Here is a 17,067-nt window from a genome sequence, read left to right as displayed (position 1 = left end):
GAATAATGATGTTAATAACATTTACATCCACGTTTTTTGCAGCTATGACTTTTGTAATGTGTGATATCTTGAAATACGCATTGAATCATTTGCTTTTGAGTGTGTGATACTATAAAAATATATTGGTATGCAACCTGTTAATTCATCAATCGTAATTTTGCCATTTCCGATAATTGTTTTGCAAAACGTTCTGCTGAAGCATCGTTTTGCAATTGAACACGCATGCTTGTCGTCAGTGTAAATTTATTAACGTGTCTCCACAAATTTGTTGCCTTTAAACAGCTGGTGTTGAACGAAGTATAACAGGTAATGTCTAACTAGCCTGCTGTTTGTTTCCACGTAAATCTTGCAATGTTCGATCCAGTGCAATTGAAATTTTTCCGACGATCAATATTTTATCATGGCATTGCTATGCAACAACAATAACAACAACAAAACAGTCTAAAATCAATAATAAAAATTATAATTAAACAATTGAATAGCAAAAAAATGTATTATTTCATAAAATATATTTTCGAAAACGGAGTTCAGCTTCGCCCGACTGGCTAAGTGTTTCTGTGTTTTATTTGATTTATTACACCGTATTTATACATATTTTACATCGTGACGACGAAAGTGTATGATGTCATTATACCAGGAATTTGAGATACATTTAAATCATAATTAGAACAGTGGCGAGCATCTAAAACTTAATTTATGGATCATACGTGACAGGATGCGAGTATTTAATATTAAATTAAGATATGTTTAAATGAAGAAAATACGACATCGGCGATGTGACATCATGATATGACGTCAAAATTATAGAACGGTGGCGAACATCTAAAACTCAATTTATGGGTTATAAAGAAAAATATGACGGCGGCGGTGTGAATCATATTGCGAGCGCGCTTGAGCCCATTAAAAGCAACAGCTTTACCTATCGGATTTCATTCTAACTGCTCTCTAAACACTTCTGGCACTATTAACAGCAAGCTGTGAAATTTTCAGTGAAATCGGCTTAGTAGTTTTTGAGTCTATAGAGTACACACATACGAACATTGCCTTTTATTTATATAGATTAATCAAAGTATATTCAAACCGAATTTTGGTAAATATGATGCTACAACGACGGCGACGGCACGGTTTTATTGCTTTTGACGTGGATTTTTGACTTCTGAAAAGTGATAATTGTTTTTTGCGCTCTCCTATTGGACAAAATTACTCATTTAATTTGTTATGTTATTATAAGTCGTAATATGAACGCTAGATAACCGGGCATACCAACGACAACGGCAAAAACACAATTTTATTATTTTTGACGTATATATATATAAATATAAAAATATAATTTAGCTGATAAGCGCTAGTGAAATTATATGCTGCTCTAAAATGTCTATGAAACTCAATTTGACAGTTACGAAACGTTTTTTTGTCTTAAACGAATTGACAAAACCCAACTTGATCTAATGATAAAAGTAAATATAGTTTTTGAATTTTCATACTATAAGCTTACTAAAACATAATGCTTAATAAATTACTCAAACACGTTAATAATAATAAAATCTTGTCTAAAGCTCAATAAGGATTTAGATGTACGCATTCCAAACTGACCGACTATATAGAATTGTAAGACACATCCTCGAGGAACTCGACAGGAGAATGTATACTGAAACAGTGTTTTTCGTATTTGCGAAAGCTATCGATCGCGTTTGGAACATTAAAATTTTATTTTCTCGCTATGATATTTTTCTTCAGTATCGTTAGTCAAATTAAAATTAAGTGGTTCAATTTTTTAATTAAAAATTGTAAGCTCAAGAAAAAATATATATATTTGTTATCTAAGATTGTTGAGTCCAGTGGTGTAATTAGTTTTTTATATGGGTCTACGTTTAACCTTTACAGTCGATTTCATCGGAAAAAACTGAAGGAAATATTTGCGCAAAGATTACGCAATATATTTCTGAAGCTCGCTAACAAACCTAACATAATATGTATAACAGTTCATACAAATTTTGCTTCAACGATAGTATAATACTATTCATATATAAAATTTCATTCTGATTTTTCTCTATATGATATTACATTATAAAATAAAACTCTGGGATAGAACCAATAATGCAACTGAATTCAGCATGAAGAAGTGCAAAATTATTGTACAGTATGATTTATTAAATTGTATATAGTAATATATTAAATTGTATTAGTTCTGTAATTATTAGGTATATTTTTTTCAGACTAATCTGTCTTTCAGAGTATGCATATAAGTAAGGGTAACTTTTACCCTGACTTCCTATATCGGTCATTACTCCCTATATATTAGAGATATATGCGCAAGAAATTATTAGAATTTTTAAAAAATACATGAGATAGGAAAATATTTTTCAAGTATTTTGTAATGGATTGCACCGACAATTTTTTGGATACAATTTAAAACGTTTGGGTTCTTAAAACAATAAATGATTACAAGCACCATCATTAGCAAAACATGTATGTTTAATGAAATTTAAATTAAATTAACTATGATCGGCCTATAATACAATTATGCTTTGAAGCCTGCGAAAAGAAGACTGACAAATATATCTTAAAACGGTTTTGGATTAACATTATCTCACTAAGCGTTTAACCAGAAATAAACAACGTGGCATCAAAATTATTACGAAAATATATGTACATCCTATGGCTACATCAGACAATTTATAAATAGTAATGCACAATATAAGGATTGCTAATTGCGTTAAACACAATAAAGGAGAAAAATTTATAAGCGAGTGATAAATTTATATTTATCATTCGAAAAAACAGTTGACATTTCCTCGTTGAAGGAAGAATAATAACCCAAAGGTAGGGCAGTAACCCAAAGGCAACTTTTTTATCTAAATAATGTTGAATACCGGATCAGGTCAAAAGCTACAAATTTATTTTTTCTGTAATCCGTATTCAAATGGAGATAGATAATTCAGATCATTGAAATACACTATTACTGTCACAACATTTTGTTATAAGATTATTAGTAAGACTTATATTGATGTTGAAATTATAATTCTGAAAATATATCGAGCATCTCATCATTGATTTAAAATCCCTATATAACGTTAATGTCGTGAATATTAGCCAAACTTTAGCTTTCTAATATAAAGTTAATTAAACTTGAAATTTAAATACTACAGATATATTTTAATAATTGTTTAATAACACAAGTAACACAATAAATAAATTTGTAGCATTTCACACTTATCCTATCCTCTTTATGCCCTACATCTGGAAAATTGTCTTTGACCTTTGCTCTAATTTCATTAAAAGAGCTTCTGGTTTCTTCTAAGTAATATGAAGACGAGTGTAGACATTTTTTACATTATGTTACCCAACACCGAGCGACAAATTGAATTCGAAAATGATCACAAAATGGATCGACATTATCTATATTATATCTACACTACATGCTTTGATATGATATTTTCTATGAGCTGAAGTAGCTTATTATTAATTTTTTTAATATCTAATGCGTATGACCTAACTTGATATTCATCAGCGAGATTAGGAAAAATCTAGGAAAACCAATCTGTGATCCATCTATAATCACTGGAGACACAATAGAAATGGAAAACCACTAGGGTAATAATTGCAAACTTGTACTACTGGTAATAAACAAATCTCGTTACGGGAAGATTCAATAAAAATAATACTTTCTGTACATGTTTAGTAATTTATATAATAGACTTTTATATATAATACATCCTTATATTAACCTCTATTTCCACATAGTAATTTGATTTATACTTCATAAAAATAAAAAAATAATAATAATAAACATTAAAAATTATAATAATGATAAACATCACAAATAGGAAAATTAACGTTTCATCTGACTCGACATGGACTTTTTCTTTTGCAATCGTTGAAGAGCCTCTCTACGCTTTCTCTCTATCGCTTCTTGATCGCTCTTTTTCGAATTATTATTTTTATTCAAGTCGTATACTTTAACTTTATTACTGTTGAAATCGTCGGAAATGTGTCGATCTGTTATTTTATCATTATTTAATATTGTGTCGTTACTTTTGGAGATATGTTGTTTTTTAGACATTAATTTTTCCATAGCCGCTTTACGCTTCCTCTGTATTTCCAATTGAGTGCACATAGAGCCTAAAAAAATAAGCAAATTAGATTACCTTTAAAGAGCGATAAAACATTTAAAACTCTATTCTTCTGTAAATTGGCAATAGTGATCATTCGTAATATTATGCAGTTAAGAAATTGTATAAATCGAGGATTTAAAAATATTTAAGGTTAAAAATTATACTGACTGCTGATTTCTGTAGCGGATCGTTCGGTATCCAAAGGCATAGAATTATGCCTACCGAAGGAAGAGTTTGGATTGACAGTCTTAACCGGAACGATATTCGGAGACATGGGCATGGATTGATGACGTCCGAATTTCTTTTTTTCGCTGAGAATGGATCCGTTGAGTAGCGCAGATAGATTGCCCAAATCGCTCAAAGAATCGTCTGGAATAACTTCAGATGTGGATTTGATTTTGTCTTGAAAAGCATCAGGCGCTTGCGTCATCTCTTCTATATAACTATCGTTGATATTCGATAGTAAATTATCGAACGAATCATTGTTCAGTATGGATTTTTCAAATTTCTTTTCGGTCCGTTTATTATCTTCATGGGATACTCGATCTACAATCTGTTTTTCTGCCAATTGACTCGCTTGAAACAAATGTTCATTCATAGAATCGTCTGATTCGATCCCGTCGTTTTCGCATTTCAAAAGCCTTTCGTTTATGTGTTTCAAAGGCATAATATCGGGACGGACGTTCTCTTCGTTGCTACAGGTGGAAGATTCTTTAAGCTTTTTAGACTCTTGTATTTGTATGATGCACTTGTTTAAAGCGGACAGTTCTTTGATATATTCATTTTTAAAACCGGAAGCTCTTTTGATCAATCTTCTCTTCCCCGCTTGACTCCGGATGCTGGATACGGGCGATTCGGCGAAGGTGTACATCTCTTTGCGCTTCCTCACGGGAGTGTCTCTCACTCGGAGACCTTTCCGCCTCGACTTGGGAGAGTTGAAGTTCCATATGACTTCGTTCTCTCCGGCGTCTTGAGTGCACATGAAGGGAATGGGCGAAGGCGAGTCGGGAATCGGCGAATCGTCTCCGAGCCACGGAGGCGAGTCCGAACGTTTCGAAGCGATCGGCGTGGAAGCGACATCTGTAATTAAATACAATGATACAAGGTGAATACATTTTGAATTCGAGGACGTCTGGTCATCTTAAACAATATCAATTGAATTGTTTACACAGATGTCAAACCGAAAATTAAATAGCATTTTGAGTATAAACAAACGCTAACCTTTCAGCATCGGTTCTTTGGGACGAGCGTCAGATTTAGATTTACGAGGCAACCCCATTCCGACAGAAGACAACAAGCGCCGAAATCGACGACATAATGTTGCCACGCGAAATGTTTTGTTCGATATTACCCTCGCACGCTATAATTTAAAACTAATTTTAATATTTTAACCATATTAGCACTTTTCAAATAATAATAAAAATATTGTTACTACTTATTAGGAATATTGGCGCCACGCTCATAAACTGATTATTATAAACATTTAACGGCTACGATAATGACAAACAACGTTTTGCTACATAAATAATTTTTTTAATTTTCAACTTAGTTTTATATCGCCATGCGCGTGTTTATTCTCTAACATAACAGTGTTATTTTAAATATTTGTAATCATATTAATATTGCAAAACAGAATTCAATTTTAAGTATTTATTTCCAGATAATCTTGAAGCCCGTTTTAGTAAATATAGGACAATGGCAGGTTAAATGATATTTCAAATCACTAACGCGTAGTTCCGTACAAAACAAACAACTAAAAGAATTCGAGTTTTATGTTCATAGAATTCGTTCCAAATATTTACCTTTTACATATATTAAATTTATCTATTTATTCGTATCATACATAAAGTGCTGATCTTAGCTAGTTTTATTTGCAATAACTAAATTTATTTTGATTGAGAAAATCAATTTGTTTTTATTTAAGCTTTCTGAAACTAGAATAATGAAAATTGAGCTATAAAAAATAATTAAATTTCCTAAATTATATATAATATGAATATATATACATGACAAATGGAAATCAGCGCCCCAAGCTTTATAAACACCAAAGATAATTTATAAAAAAAAGCTCGGTGCGCTACGATGCAGTCGGAACACACTGAGCTCATATAAATAAATAAAGTATAATGGTTATCAGTATTTCAGCGACGGGATGGTGACGGGTGGCAAATAGACATAGATTGAGCCGCTGCAGTAATGTTTTATTTGTGATACGAAGTTGTTAGATGTTGTTTACAAGTGATCATAGCGCAAAATCAAAATATCTTCTATGGCTTTTGGCTCAACGTCTGCGAAATTGGACAACAACGTTTTGTTACATAAATACATATTAAAATTAAATTTTTTTTATCGCCTATATTTTTAATATATCTAATATTTTTAAGAAATTGTGTCGAGTTACTAAAAAAAATTATAACAAAAAAAAAATCAAACGATTTTGTATTGCGAAATGATAAATTTATAATATTTAATTAAAACTCATCATTTTATTTTATTATTATACATTTAATTAATAAAAATTACGTACGTTTATAGTAAAAAATTACATATTTTTAGATTTTTATTTTTTTGACAGATTTGACCTTAGAAAATAATGACACTTCAAGGTGTTAATAAATAAATTGTTAGTTAATAAATCTACACGAAGAGGAGTCGGCGTCATATAATTATATTTTTAGGCCATTAAAAATGTTTATTTAAATTTTCAATGGCCGTTTAACGAATTTAATAAAGAGTCATTTGGCCATAATAAGCAAATATATATTTGAAAATTGGATAGACGGGAGTCGAAGTGTATGTCTTGCGATATGGCAACACACGCACGAACGCCATTTAGTCCGATCGTATATTTCGGAGCGCGAGGTCGTCTGTCATGACGCTAATCTTTTAAAAGTTATTTCGGAAATCGCAGACGAAAAGACGAAGAGACGAAGATGATCTCTGACGGGCGCCTCGTGGGCGACGGGTCGTGGCCGCTGCGGGTGAACGTGACGGACCTGATCGGCGTCAAGGAGAGACAGCTGCGCGTCAGAGGGGAGCTCCACGTCGGGGGGCTCATGCTCAAGCTGGTGGAGGATCTTGGTGGGTAAACGGAGCTGTCGAGGTCGTTCGAGGCCGGCGCTGGAATGCGCAGGAATGCGGCTGGCGTCTAACGTCCTTACGTATCCTTAGACCGGTTTTGCGGGCGCTCGACTTGCGCGCGCTGCGTAACTCGAGAGGAGTCGCAGGCGCAGCCAGGGATTAGGGTCAAGGTCGAATTCGAAGGAATTTCGCCGACGTCCCACATCGCATAACGAAGGAATGCGGACCTCCCGTTGCACTTTTACCTACTGCTATTTTTTTTGCAATTTTACATAAAAAAATAATACAACTCCAACGCCTTTTCGATATCTAATAACAAACAATCCCGTGTCAATTTAAAATTTACAGTGGTCAGGATAAATATCATACGGTCAGAATAATAATATAGGACGATCGTGTGTATCAAAAACAATATAACATAAATGGGCAATAAATTATTTATTTTAGAAATTTCTTATAAAATATCTCGTTCGCGCACCTGAACTGTTGGACAGTAAACACCCCTTGAATAACTCTCAACGAATCTATTTGATTGTGTGTAGAGCGCGAATAACGAAGCGGGAATAACGACAGAGCGGCGGCACTGTTGATATCTAAAACGTGTTTTATCATGCTGACCATCGTCAACATAAAACTTACCTTGAGGTTAAAATACAGAATATATAATATAAATACTGGTTATATAAATTATGACTAATTAATTCTGATCCGAAAAATACTAGCTACGATTTTTTATGTATTACAGTAACGATTTTAAAATATGTATACTACTAAATCGTATATATTCCAATTTTATGTACTACACTTAAAACATACTGTTTATCAACGTGTCAATTTACTGCTGTCATAATTATCGCGCCGTCGTTTGATAATGACATAATTTTATTTTCCCGGCGAGATGAGTTTTTAATGACATAACAATCGTATAAACAAATTATTTTTACTGACCTATCCGGTTTTTGCTTTATCTGACAAAATATACCAGTTATCATCGTATGAATTGCGTCAATGATTATTCACCAATTTCTGCGATACGATTAGTGAATATTTAATTGTCATTAACATTTCCGGATAATTAAACTCCACAGCGAGGTTTCTAAAGAATGGATTACGAGTAATTTCCCGTATTTATCAACAGTATGTACATATAAACATTATTTTTTAACGACATACTGTTTTGTAGTTTGACTGAACTATTGAGAACAATTTGTCCATTACACATATCACATAAAATTGGCGATTTAGTTGCATAATTGTAGTTGTATTGTTTTTTTTTGCTGAAGTTTCTAAAATTTTGCTTAGTGGCAAAGTTTACTATCTGTTCAAATGCTACGAACTGTAGTTGATGTTATTAATCTTTTATTTTCGATAATGTCATTGAAGATAATAACTAATAATACTTAACAATAAATATCATGTAATCTGTAAAGACGGTTATGTATTTTGACTGTTTTATCAAGATTATATTTATTTTAAGTATATCTTGCCTTCAGTTGTTCGACTTCATGCGCAATGACATCCCACTGTAAAAAAACCTTATCTCTCTCTGATCAAATATGTCTTTGCTCTTATCTAAATTGTACACACCAACCGTGAAATACCGAGAGGAAATTCACCCCATATTTACGTCGAGCGGTCTTATCTTTCACTCATATTTGCAATAAAGGACGACACGTCCGCGCGCAAAAAAATGTGTTGGTAAACAAAGATAATAAATTGTATTACGATCCCATTGAGCGTTAAGTAGTTCGCCGGTGGGAGGCGAACGCGACGCCCACTGAAACAGCGACAGATGGTTTTGCCGGCCGTGAATGGGCAGTGTGGGCTTTTCGTTGAGACGTGTCTGAATATCTACATATTAGGGGTACCGGATAGAAATACACCTAAAATATATGTAAAAATGTCAATATTGCCACCCAAACTGCTGGAATCCTCTGTTGCGCATATGACTTTCGATAGCGGTATTTTTTAAATCAAAATTAAACTCAGTATGAAGAACAAATTCAAAGACTTCAAAAATGTTTGGCTTATCACTCCAAACTCATATTTTTTCTTGCGTTCATACTGATAGAAGTTCACAAAACTTCAATGGTACTTTATTATTGCAAAAATAATATAAAACAATACTTTCGTAATTAATCATTAAACTTAACTAGGCAAAACATATCTTGCGATGTCTTTGGCAAATCTCCCAAATACTGTTTGTTATTTATTTTTCATAATAACCTACAGCATATTGTCTTAAATGCCCATCTTCATTATAGGTTACAAAATACTAAGCCTAAAAAAGTTTAGAGCAGTTGTTTACTTGTTGTATGTTAAGCGTACCGAAATTTAACATATTCACTAGTTTACGTCAAAATTGCATATAGATGCATTATCACTTCTTGAAATGAAAACATTTTATTGTTACAGCGTTACCGAGCGTACCCACTATCGCAGCGACGGCACGATTTTGTTGCTTTTGACGTGAATTTTTTATTTTTTGCGCTCCATATGCTTCATTCGATTCTCACTTATTGTAAGTCTTAAAACGAACTCTTGATAACTGAGCGTTTCCACGGTGACAGGATGATTTTATTGCTTTTGACGTGAATTTTATACAGGGACCTTAATCTTAATGAAATTTAAACATTGAAAAAACGATCAATGACTGACCAAATTTTGCCCCCCCCCTTCCCCAAGTAAAAGCTGAAATGACGTCCCTGGAGCAGGGATGAAGATTTTCTATGTACATTGTCAAATTTTTCGATAAGGCGCCGAGGATGCACGGCTTTGTTATGCGGAGCACGTGTCACTTCAATAATTTATTGACGATTTGCGTTCTGTACGATACGCTAGTTCGTATCGTCCTCGAATATGGCGTCTGAGTAAAGCGAAGTACTCCTCAAAGATATCTTTACAAGAAGGGAAGCGTTGAGATACATTCCATTGTAAGTTCTACTCAATGATGCAATTGCTAAGGGGTGGTGTCGACAATCAGCGATTTTCGTGATTGCTTCCCATGTTCTTGACCGTTGCGATCAGGACGTCAGCGCTTGAGAACGCTCCTCTTGCACGTGCCATCCATCTTCTCAATGAGTTTTACGAGCTAGATAAATTTATGTGGGATGGTGCCAATTTATTTTAGGTATTCTTCATAGCTACTTTTTAAACGTTTAATTGTAAAATGGCTATAATGACGCATTGGGGAAACCTGTTGGTCATTTTTTTAATAAAAAATAAAAATAAATAAAACAAAATTTATAATATAAGTTTTGTAATAGTGATATTTCCATTGACAAGACATTTGCGCCCACATATATTTTATACTAAAGCACCCTGTAAAAAATATATATGTATATTTACAGAACAATTAGATACATTTTTATATAAAATAATAGCTTGACCACAATACGTCCACCAACTGCGAGTATCTAGATGAGATTTGTAAAGTCGAATAACTGTGCTTTTTGGGTAGTTGTCCAATACTTTTATTCTTGTGTGCCTATTTCAAACTGCTTGTAATTAGGTGGTACACAAAAACAAAGTTATTCCAGAATATCCAGATTTTATGTATATTTAGCAGCAACTCGAAGAAGTGCTTTCTCAAGTACACTCGAGGGAATCATATTTCAGCATAACTTGTAGGAATGTTGTGGGAAATATAATTGGATAATATATATATTCCTTAGTGTACTTATTTTCTATTAAAAGTGAGTCGTTTGCATTATTTACATGCTCAAGAGTACTTCTCATTAAGTGATTATACTAATGCGCGTATCGCAAGACAAATCTCGACATACTAGGCTTTATTGCATACATGCCGATGAAATCTATAGTCCTCTTGAAATATATCACCCAAATCGGTTACCACTTCTGTGTGATGAAGCACTTTGTTATCCATTTTATAATCAAATTCAAATGGTTTTTTGCTCTAGAATATATTATAGAATATTTTTAATGCTAAATGGATAAATGGAAAGCACATAGATGTTTATCATAAAATGTAAGTTTTCTACGAATATTATTATTATTGTTGATATACTATATTATATATTATTATTTATAATAATAAACAGACAACGAATTAAAAAAATAATAATTTTATGGGAAAACCCAATCCTATCTATTTTTTGAGAATTAAAGCTTGACACACTAAATTAAATCCTTTGCAAAATTAGCGGTGGGAACATCTACTTGATATTTCGAGATTTTTGTTCAAAAGCAGATCTTGATATACGAAAAATTTGGGAGGCTTATCATCACAAATTAGACTTTCCTAATCTCGCTGATAACTATCGTGATAAATAATTAAATGTATGTCACTGATTTCAGCTCGAATTCTCGCTACTTATTTCGTAGTTGTTGATTGTGTTAACACCGTCGTTACGCATTAAATAAATCAATAACACTTCTATATATATTCAGACATGTCTTTTATTGTTGAGAATCGTAGTACCTAGGTCTGTGACATTATTTACTGTAGAATTCCTCTCTTTCCAAGGTTGCCAGTATCGACAGTTTTAATCTAATAATTAGGAAAGGTACGCATATGTTTGCCCAACCGTGAGAACGGTCATTTTAACGCCACTCTCACTCGCCTGCCCTTATATGGCAGTTTACGCTACATGACCGAGTTGCTCAAATCGTCAAGTGTACACGCACAAGAGTACTCGAAAACGCGTTTCAATGTTTGCTCTGAGCGTCTTCTGCGGTTTGTTTTGAATGTTTGCTCATCGACTGGCACATCTGTCGCGAAATTAGGCGTTGCGTAATTTTCGATGAAAATTATTATACGTTCGCGCTAAGGTCAACCGGTCTAACTGGCGGCGAGCAACATATCAATAGCATCATCGTGCAACAAGAGTGGTCGTCACCGCCGGAGATAACATCATCGCACCGAAATGGCACAGCATCTCGAAGAAGAATGTGTGTGCATCGGAGAAGAATGCGGCGATGGAAAACTCGGGCAGCGCATCGCAAAACGTGTATCTAATGCCTATTATAGATGTATAGATTCTAGCGCGACACTTGACATTGATCGGAATGTCCCTAAACGCAATATTAGGGAGTCTTCTGAATTATAATTCAAGTCCAATTGCTTTTTGTATGTTTGACGTGCTTGCAAACACTATACTGTAATGAAGATAAATTTATAAATGAGCGCCTTCTGCCTTACTGAAATAAAATACCACTGATTTATTATCTGGATTCACACCCAAAAAATAATTCAAGTAATATATATGTATGTATATAATTAAATTTATGTTACTTCAGTAAATAACTCATACGAGAAAATGATGACCGTGCATGTTGAGATAAAATCTGACTCTAACTACTGTCAAATACGTGCGTGACACATTGCACTGTATTGTTTTGAAAAGGTGCTCAAATATTGATTTTTTCCGACATGTTTTTTTTTAACTCGATGAACACGTACTCTTGTTACCGATGTTGTTTATCAGTCCCCTTATCGTTTATCGGTGTACTGGCGTTATCAAATTCGGTTAAAAATTTGCATAAGCCGCGCTATATCGCTCTATTATTTACGAAGGACGTGTTTGTATGCTTTTAAACTTGAAGAACATATTTGTCCTCTGTCTTCTCGGCGACACACTTTCTCGCTTTGTCTATTCATCGGGCGTACTCTGCGTTGTCTACTCTTGGTAGTCGGTATCTAGATCGAAGGCCTAATTCCGGGGACAATGTGACATTTAATTTGCATACTATATAGACGAGACAGCTTGGCTTATATAATCTAATAAAGCGTTGACAGGTCGATTAAACCTCGCTTGCTAAATTGACTTGTTTTAATCTGTTTCTGAAAGGATGCCGCACCGTCTTTATGGAAGCTTTGTGTCCAATTTATTTAATCACATTAATTTTACTCCTTATCTATTATTTATATATAATTTATTTGAGGAATACCCTGTACCCGTTCCAGATGTTGGGACCACTACCTGAAAAAAAAACTTCACCCAATAATGTAATGTGGATAATATTTAGTTAATAGTTCACTATTATAATTCACACGAAACCAATGATTCTCAACATATTTATATAGTCGCACGGAATTTATTGTTGTGTTTTTATTAATTTCATATATGAACACTAAATAAATTGATGTTTGGTTATATTTATCCATCATATGATATTTCTCGAAGCAATCTACCATATAAAGATATGATTTTGTTTTATGTTTTTAAACATCTCCTTTCACCAGTTTTTTTTCTATACATAATATAGAAATTTACTATTTGGGAATAGTGTATATTTAAAAAGCCACGTCTAGTCCACATCGTGACGATTTTTTGTACTTCGATGCAAATACTACAATATTATGTTTAAGTGGGGTTTGAGGGTGTTTCCTTTGAAAAGTTATCAAGAGTTAACTGTTTTCCACTATTCTTTTTCTTTTCTTCATATAGTATTTTACAACATGCTATGTCTTTATTGATCGCCCTACGCACTTGAGATATGCGTTCTCCATTGGAATCACAATCTTCCATAATATTTAAAAATTTGTCATGGTGCGTGAAGGCTTCATTCATATTTTTCATTGTTAAAGAGTTTTCCAAAATAAACCTGTCTCATCTGCATTAAATATTTGGCTAGAGGAATATTCTCCATCTTCAATAATTTTGGATAATTAGGAAATAAGTTCTTATGCAGCATCTTTATCCGCATCGGCCGATTCTCCAGTAAATTTAATATTATGAAAAGAATACCTCATTTTAAAATTGCAAAACCAACCGTTACTTGCTTGAAAAACCGTCTTAAAATATTTTTTTAATCTATCCTTTCAATCTTTGTGCAAACTAAGAGCTTTTGCTTGAATAATTGAAATACTCAGAGGGACATCTTTTTGATGTTGGTCATCGATCCATGATGACAAAGATTTTTCCATTTCATCCATGTTTTTTTGGAAACATATCTTTAAAGATTGTGGAAAATACCTTTAATTTCGACAATTTTGAACTTATTCCTTAATTATATTTTTATTTTGCAAAATTGAACATATCGTAGACCTGTTTGTATCATACGTCTAATAATTTCCATCTTTGTCTCGAATCGTGTGAATTTTAGGTGTCCTTGATTTCTTTTTGTACATATCAACACTGAAGTTTTTCCGTTTCTCACTCATGTTTATGTTTTTTTAAAAAAAATTAAATTAAAAAAAATGTTTTATTTTTTAAAATATGCGAAATAGCGAATTGTGCGAAAGTCGAACGTTCGAAAGTCGAGGGCCACCTGTAATCCAATTCGAGTTTTGGCAGCACTGTAAATCAGACAGCTGTCAATAATCATGCGTACTAAAAGTGTCAAATGTAAAATGTAAGTTGTTTCAATTTTTTGTCAGAAAGGGGGGGGGGGCAAAAGTTGGTTAGTCAGTGATCGTTTTTTTAATATTTCGGATAGTATTTCATTAAATGACATGCATTTTTCTGGCCAAATTTAACCCTAACGCGTTTTTTTTACTGATTTTTGCGTAAATAGATAAAAAAATCAATTGGGCGACTTGGTTTAGTTAAAAGGGGAGGGGCACCTTGCCGCCGATATAATACGATTTAAACGCCGTTGGAGAATGGATAAATGTACGGAAAAGTCATTAAAAATTACATTACTTTTGATGAAAATAAAACATTCAGCTTAATTAATTATCGTTGAATTAAAACATTAATTTAATTTATTTAAAGAAAATATGTACGTAAATGTAAAAACAAAACTTCTTAGATTGAGAATCATAGATAAAAAATTACACGTCTAGGTACAGACTGGCCAAAAAATTGTTTCCAAATTCCATCGATAGATTGAAATATTTACGGTTAATTTTAGTAATTTAACAAGTCCAGGTAAAATGTTTAGGAGTTATTAAATATTTTTACCGTAATAAACGAGTAACTAATTAAATAAAATACTGGAAATTTAATAATCAAGTAATTTAAAATGGCTTTAACAAATATGTATTGGGCATGTCATACATGCCTTTGGACTCGTAAAGGTTAAAAGCATTTGGAGTACCCGTGACCTATATATTGAATTTGATACTTTTGCTTTTTGGCCTACGTCCATGTGCGGATGTGTAAATATTTATTTTTTTAAATCGACTTCAAGTGGCTATTCTGCCTTTAGCAAATGGATACGTCTTTCGGGCGAGTCTGTTTTATTCTTGTCTCGATGTGGAATGAAAATGAATCTTTTGACTCATTATCACTACCCGAATTATGTAGTTTTTATGTACTAGCGCACATTCCTGTCATAATTTTATCGCTACGTGCTGAAATAGTTCTCCCGGAATCATGTAAGGTCAAATTTATTTTGCAGTAATTGCACGTCATAAAATTAAAGCAACCATTAACCTTTTAACATCGAACGATTTTAATACGTCGCTGTACCGTCTAAGAATTCAAGGATTCGTAATTGCCACGATTTATGACAATGCGAGTATAAAACAATTAGGTCTCATCGTACTGATTTCGAGTCCGTTAGCTTTTTGCGAATAATATACGCACGGTGTGTATTTATGTCTTCAGAAAAGAGGCCAGAGAGTGCATGCACGCGTCAAATCTACGGACACGTCTCTAGCTATGAAAACGTGAGCGGAATCTCGCGTATTCCGGTTTCAGATCTCCTCCGTTCGTTCGAATCGGACATTGTTCCGCGGAGATGAAAGCGGAAAGGTAATTCGACGCTCGTCAATGGAGTTTTTCTTGCGATCTGCACGAATGTCGACAGGAAACTGAAATGATGGTTACGTGGGCATTAGCGACCCACGCTCTTGGCAATAGGCAACGATTCGTCTATTATAGTTATTACGCGTGTATTTTTAACGCGATCTAGCGACGCCTGACGAATTGGTGCGATTTTGAACGCTTCAAGCGGGTTTTTTTAGATAGAAACTAACTTGGAAACTGCTGATGAAGTATTACCGTTTGCTGGACTCAAATGGTGTCATTTAAAAAGAGCAAACGAATCCTGTGTCAATTGCGCTCTTTGATCTTCTTGTTTATGGTATGTGTCCAATTGGTGCATCTGCTTTTGAATCCCAACGTGTAAATTTACACTAAAAAATACTTGCCCCTCAAGATCAAAGAGCATATTGATTTTAAATTCATATCATTCAAATCAATTATTTTTCATTCATTAGACAATAAAATAATCTTCAGATATTAATCTAGTCTGCCATTTGGAAATTATGCTACCAAATATCGACAAGACACGTTGAAGATGAGTACGATTTACAGTACACAAGATATTATATAAATAAAACGAACGATCCAGATAAAACCTTTTACTCATAAATGTTTTGAGCTACGCGCTCATAAATCTTTTATCTCAGATCACTCTTTGCGTAACATGCGATCTTAAAAGTCTGTTAGCTTTGATTATGTTAACAGATTTGCATCACGATCATCACCCCAATCCGTATATTTCAATACCGAATATTTTCGCCTATTCGTTATTCGAATATTTGCCCAACTTTTCGTAAAGTATTCGTTCATATTTGTAGCTGTACTCAGGGCCGGCCCGAGGGGCATTGCTAAAAAAATCTAAAATTATTTAATGAACGTACATGCAACAGCACGTGATCAGAGACCATCCAAAATTATTTTGTAGAGCTAGCGGATGATATTTGTAAAAATCCTTTATTTTTTTTAAGCTCATAAATAATATATTAACACACCTATTTTTTATGTTGAACTTATAAATTATTCTCAACAACATGTCAATTGTACTGGTGTCCTAAAGAGTCACTTCTGTGTACATTATATGTTATAATAATTTTACATTCATTACAAAAGGATTGCACTGAAATTTAATGGTATATGTTATCATGGCAAAGGACTAAAACCTGTTTTTTTCAATTTCCCTTATTTGCAGGCTCCTC

General features: G+C 33.4%; 2 protein-coding genes across 5 annotated transcripts in view; one reads left to right on the top strand and one right to left on the bottom strand.

Moving 5' to 3' along the window:
• Positions 1-3,665: 3,665 nt before the first annotated feature.
• On the bottom strand, positions 3,666-5,458 carry LOC148227877 (uncharacterized). The gene is made up of 3 exons (XM_088199642.1): positions 5,337-5,458; positions 4,284-5,195; positions 3,666-4,122 (listed from the first exon to the last, which is right to left on the bottom strand). The coding sequence occupies exons 1-3, from the start codon at positions 5,392-5,394 to the stop codon at positions 3,833-3,835; spliced, it is 1,260 nt and encodes a 419-aa protein (XP_088055768.1). The 5' UTR covers positions 5,395-5,458; the 3' UTR covers positions 3,666-3,832.
• A 1,491-nt stretch (positions 5,459-6,949) lies between these two features.
• LOC148227876 (unc-112-related protein-like) overlaps positions 6,950-17,067 on the top strand; it is a 31,847-nt gene continuing 21,729 nt past the window's right edge. For 3 of the 4 annotated variants that reach the window (XR_015811714.1, XM_088200516.1, XM_088200518.1), the window contains exon 1: positions 6,950-7,196. Coding sequence is in view for 1 of the 4 variants with exons in the window: in XM_088200516.1 (XP_088056642.1) it covers positions 7,049-7,196 (148 nt within the window). In the remaining 3 variants the exon portion in view is untranslated. Of the gene's footprint in view, positions 7,197-7,699; positions 7,782-17,067 lie in introns of those variants that run through there. The other variant, XM_088200517.1, reaches the window with a different exon arrangement.

This window comes from Plectrocnemia conspersa, unplaced genomic scaffold, assembly GCF_051122295.1.
Source record: "Plectrocnemia conspersa isolate PC_06_02 unplaced genomic scaffold, ASM5112229v1 ptg000012l, whole genome shotgun sequence".
In the NCBI taxonomy this organism is placed as follows: domain Eukaryota; kingdom Metazoa; phylum Arthropoda; class Insecta; order Trichoptera; family Polycentropodidae; genus Plectrocnemia; species Plectrocnemia conspersa.
Note: the sequence above shows the minus strand (reverse complement) of the source record. Positions and strands in the feature narration are given on the sequence as shown.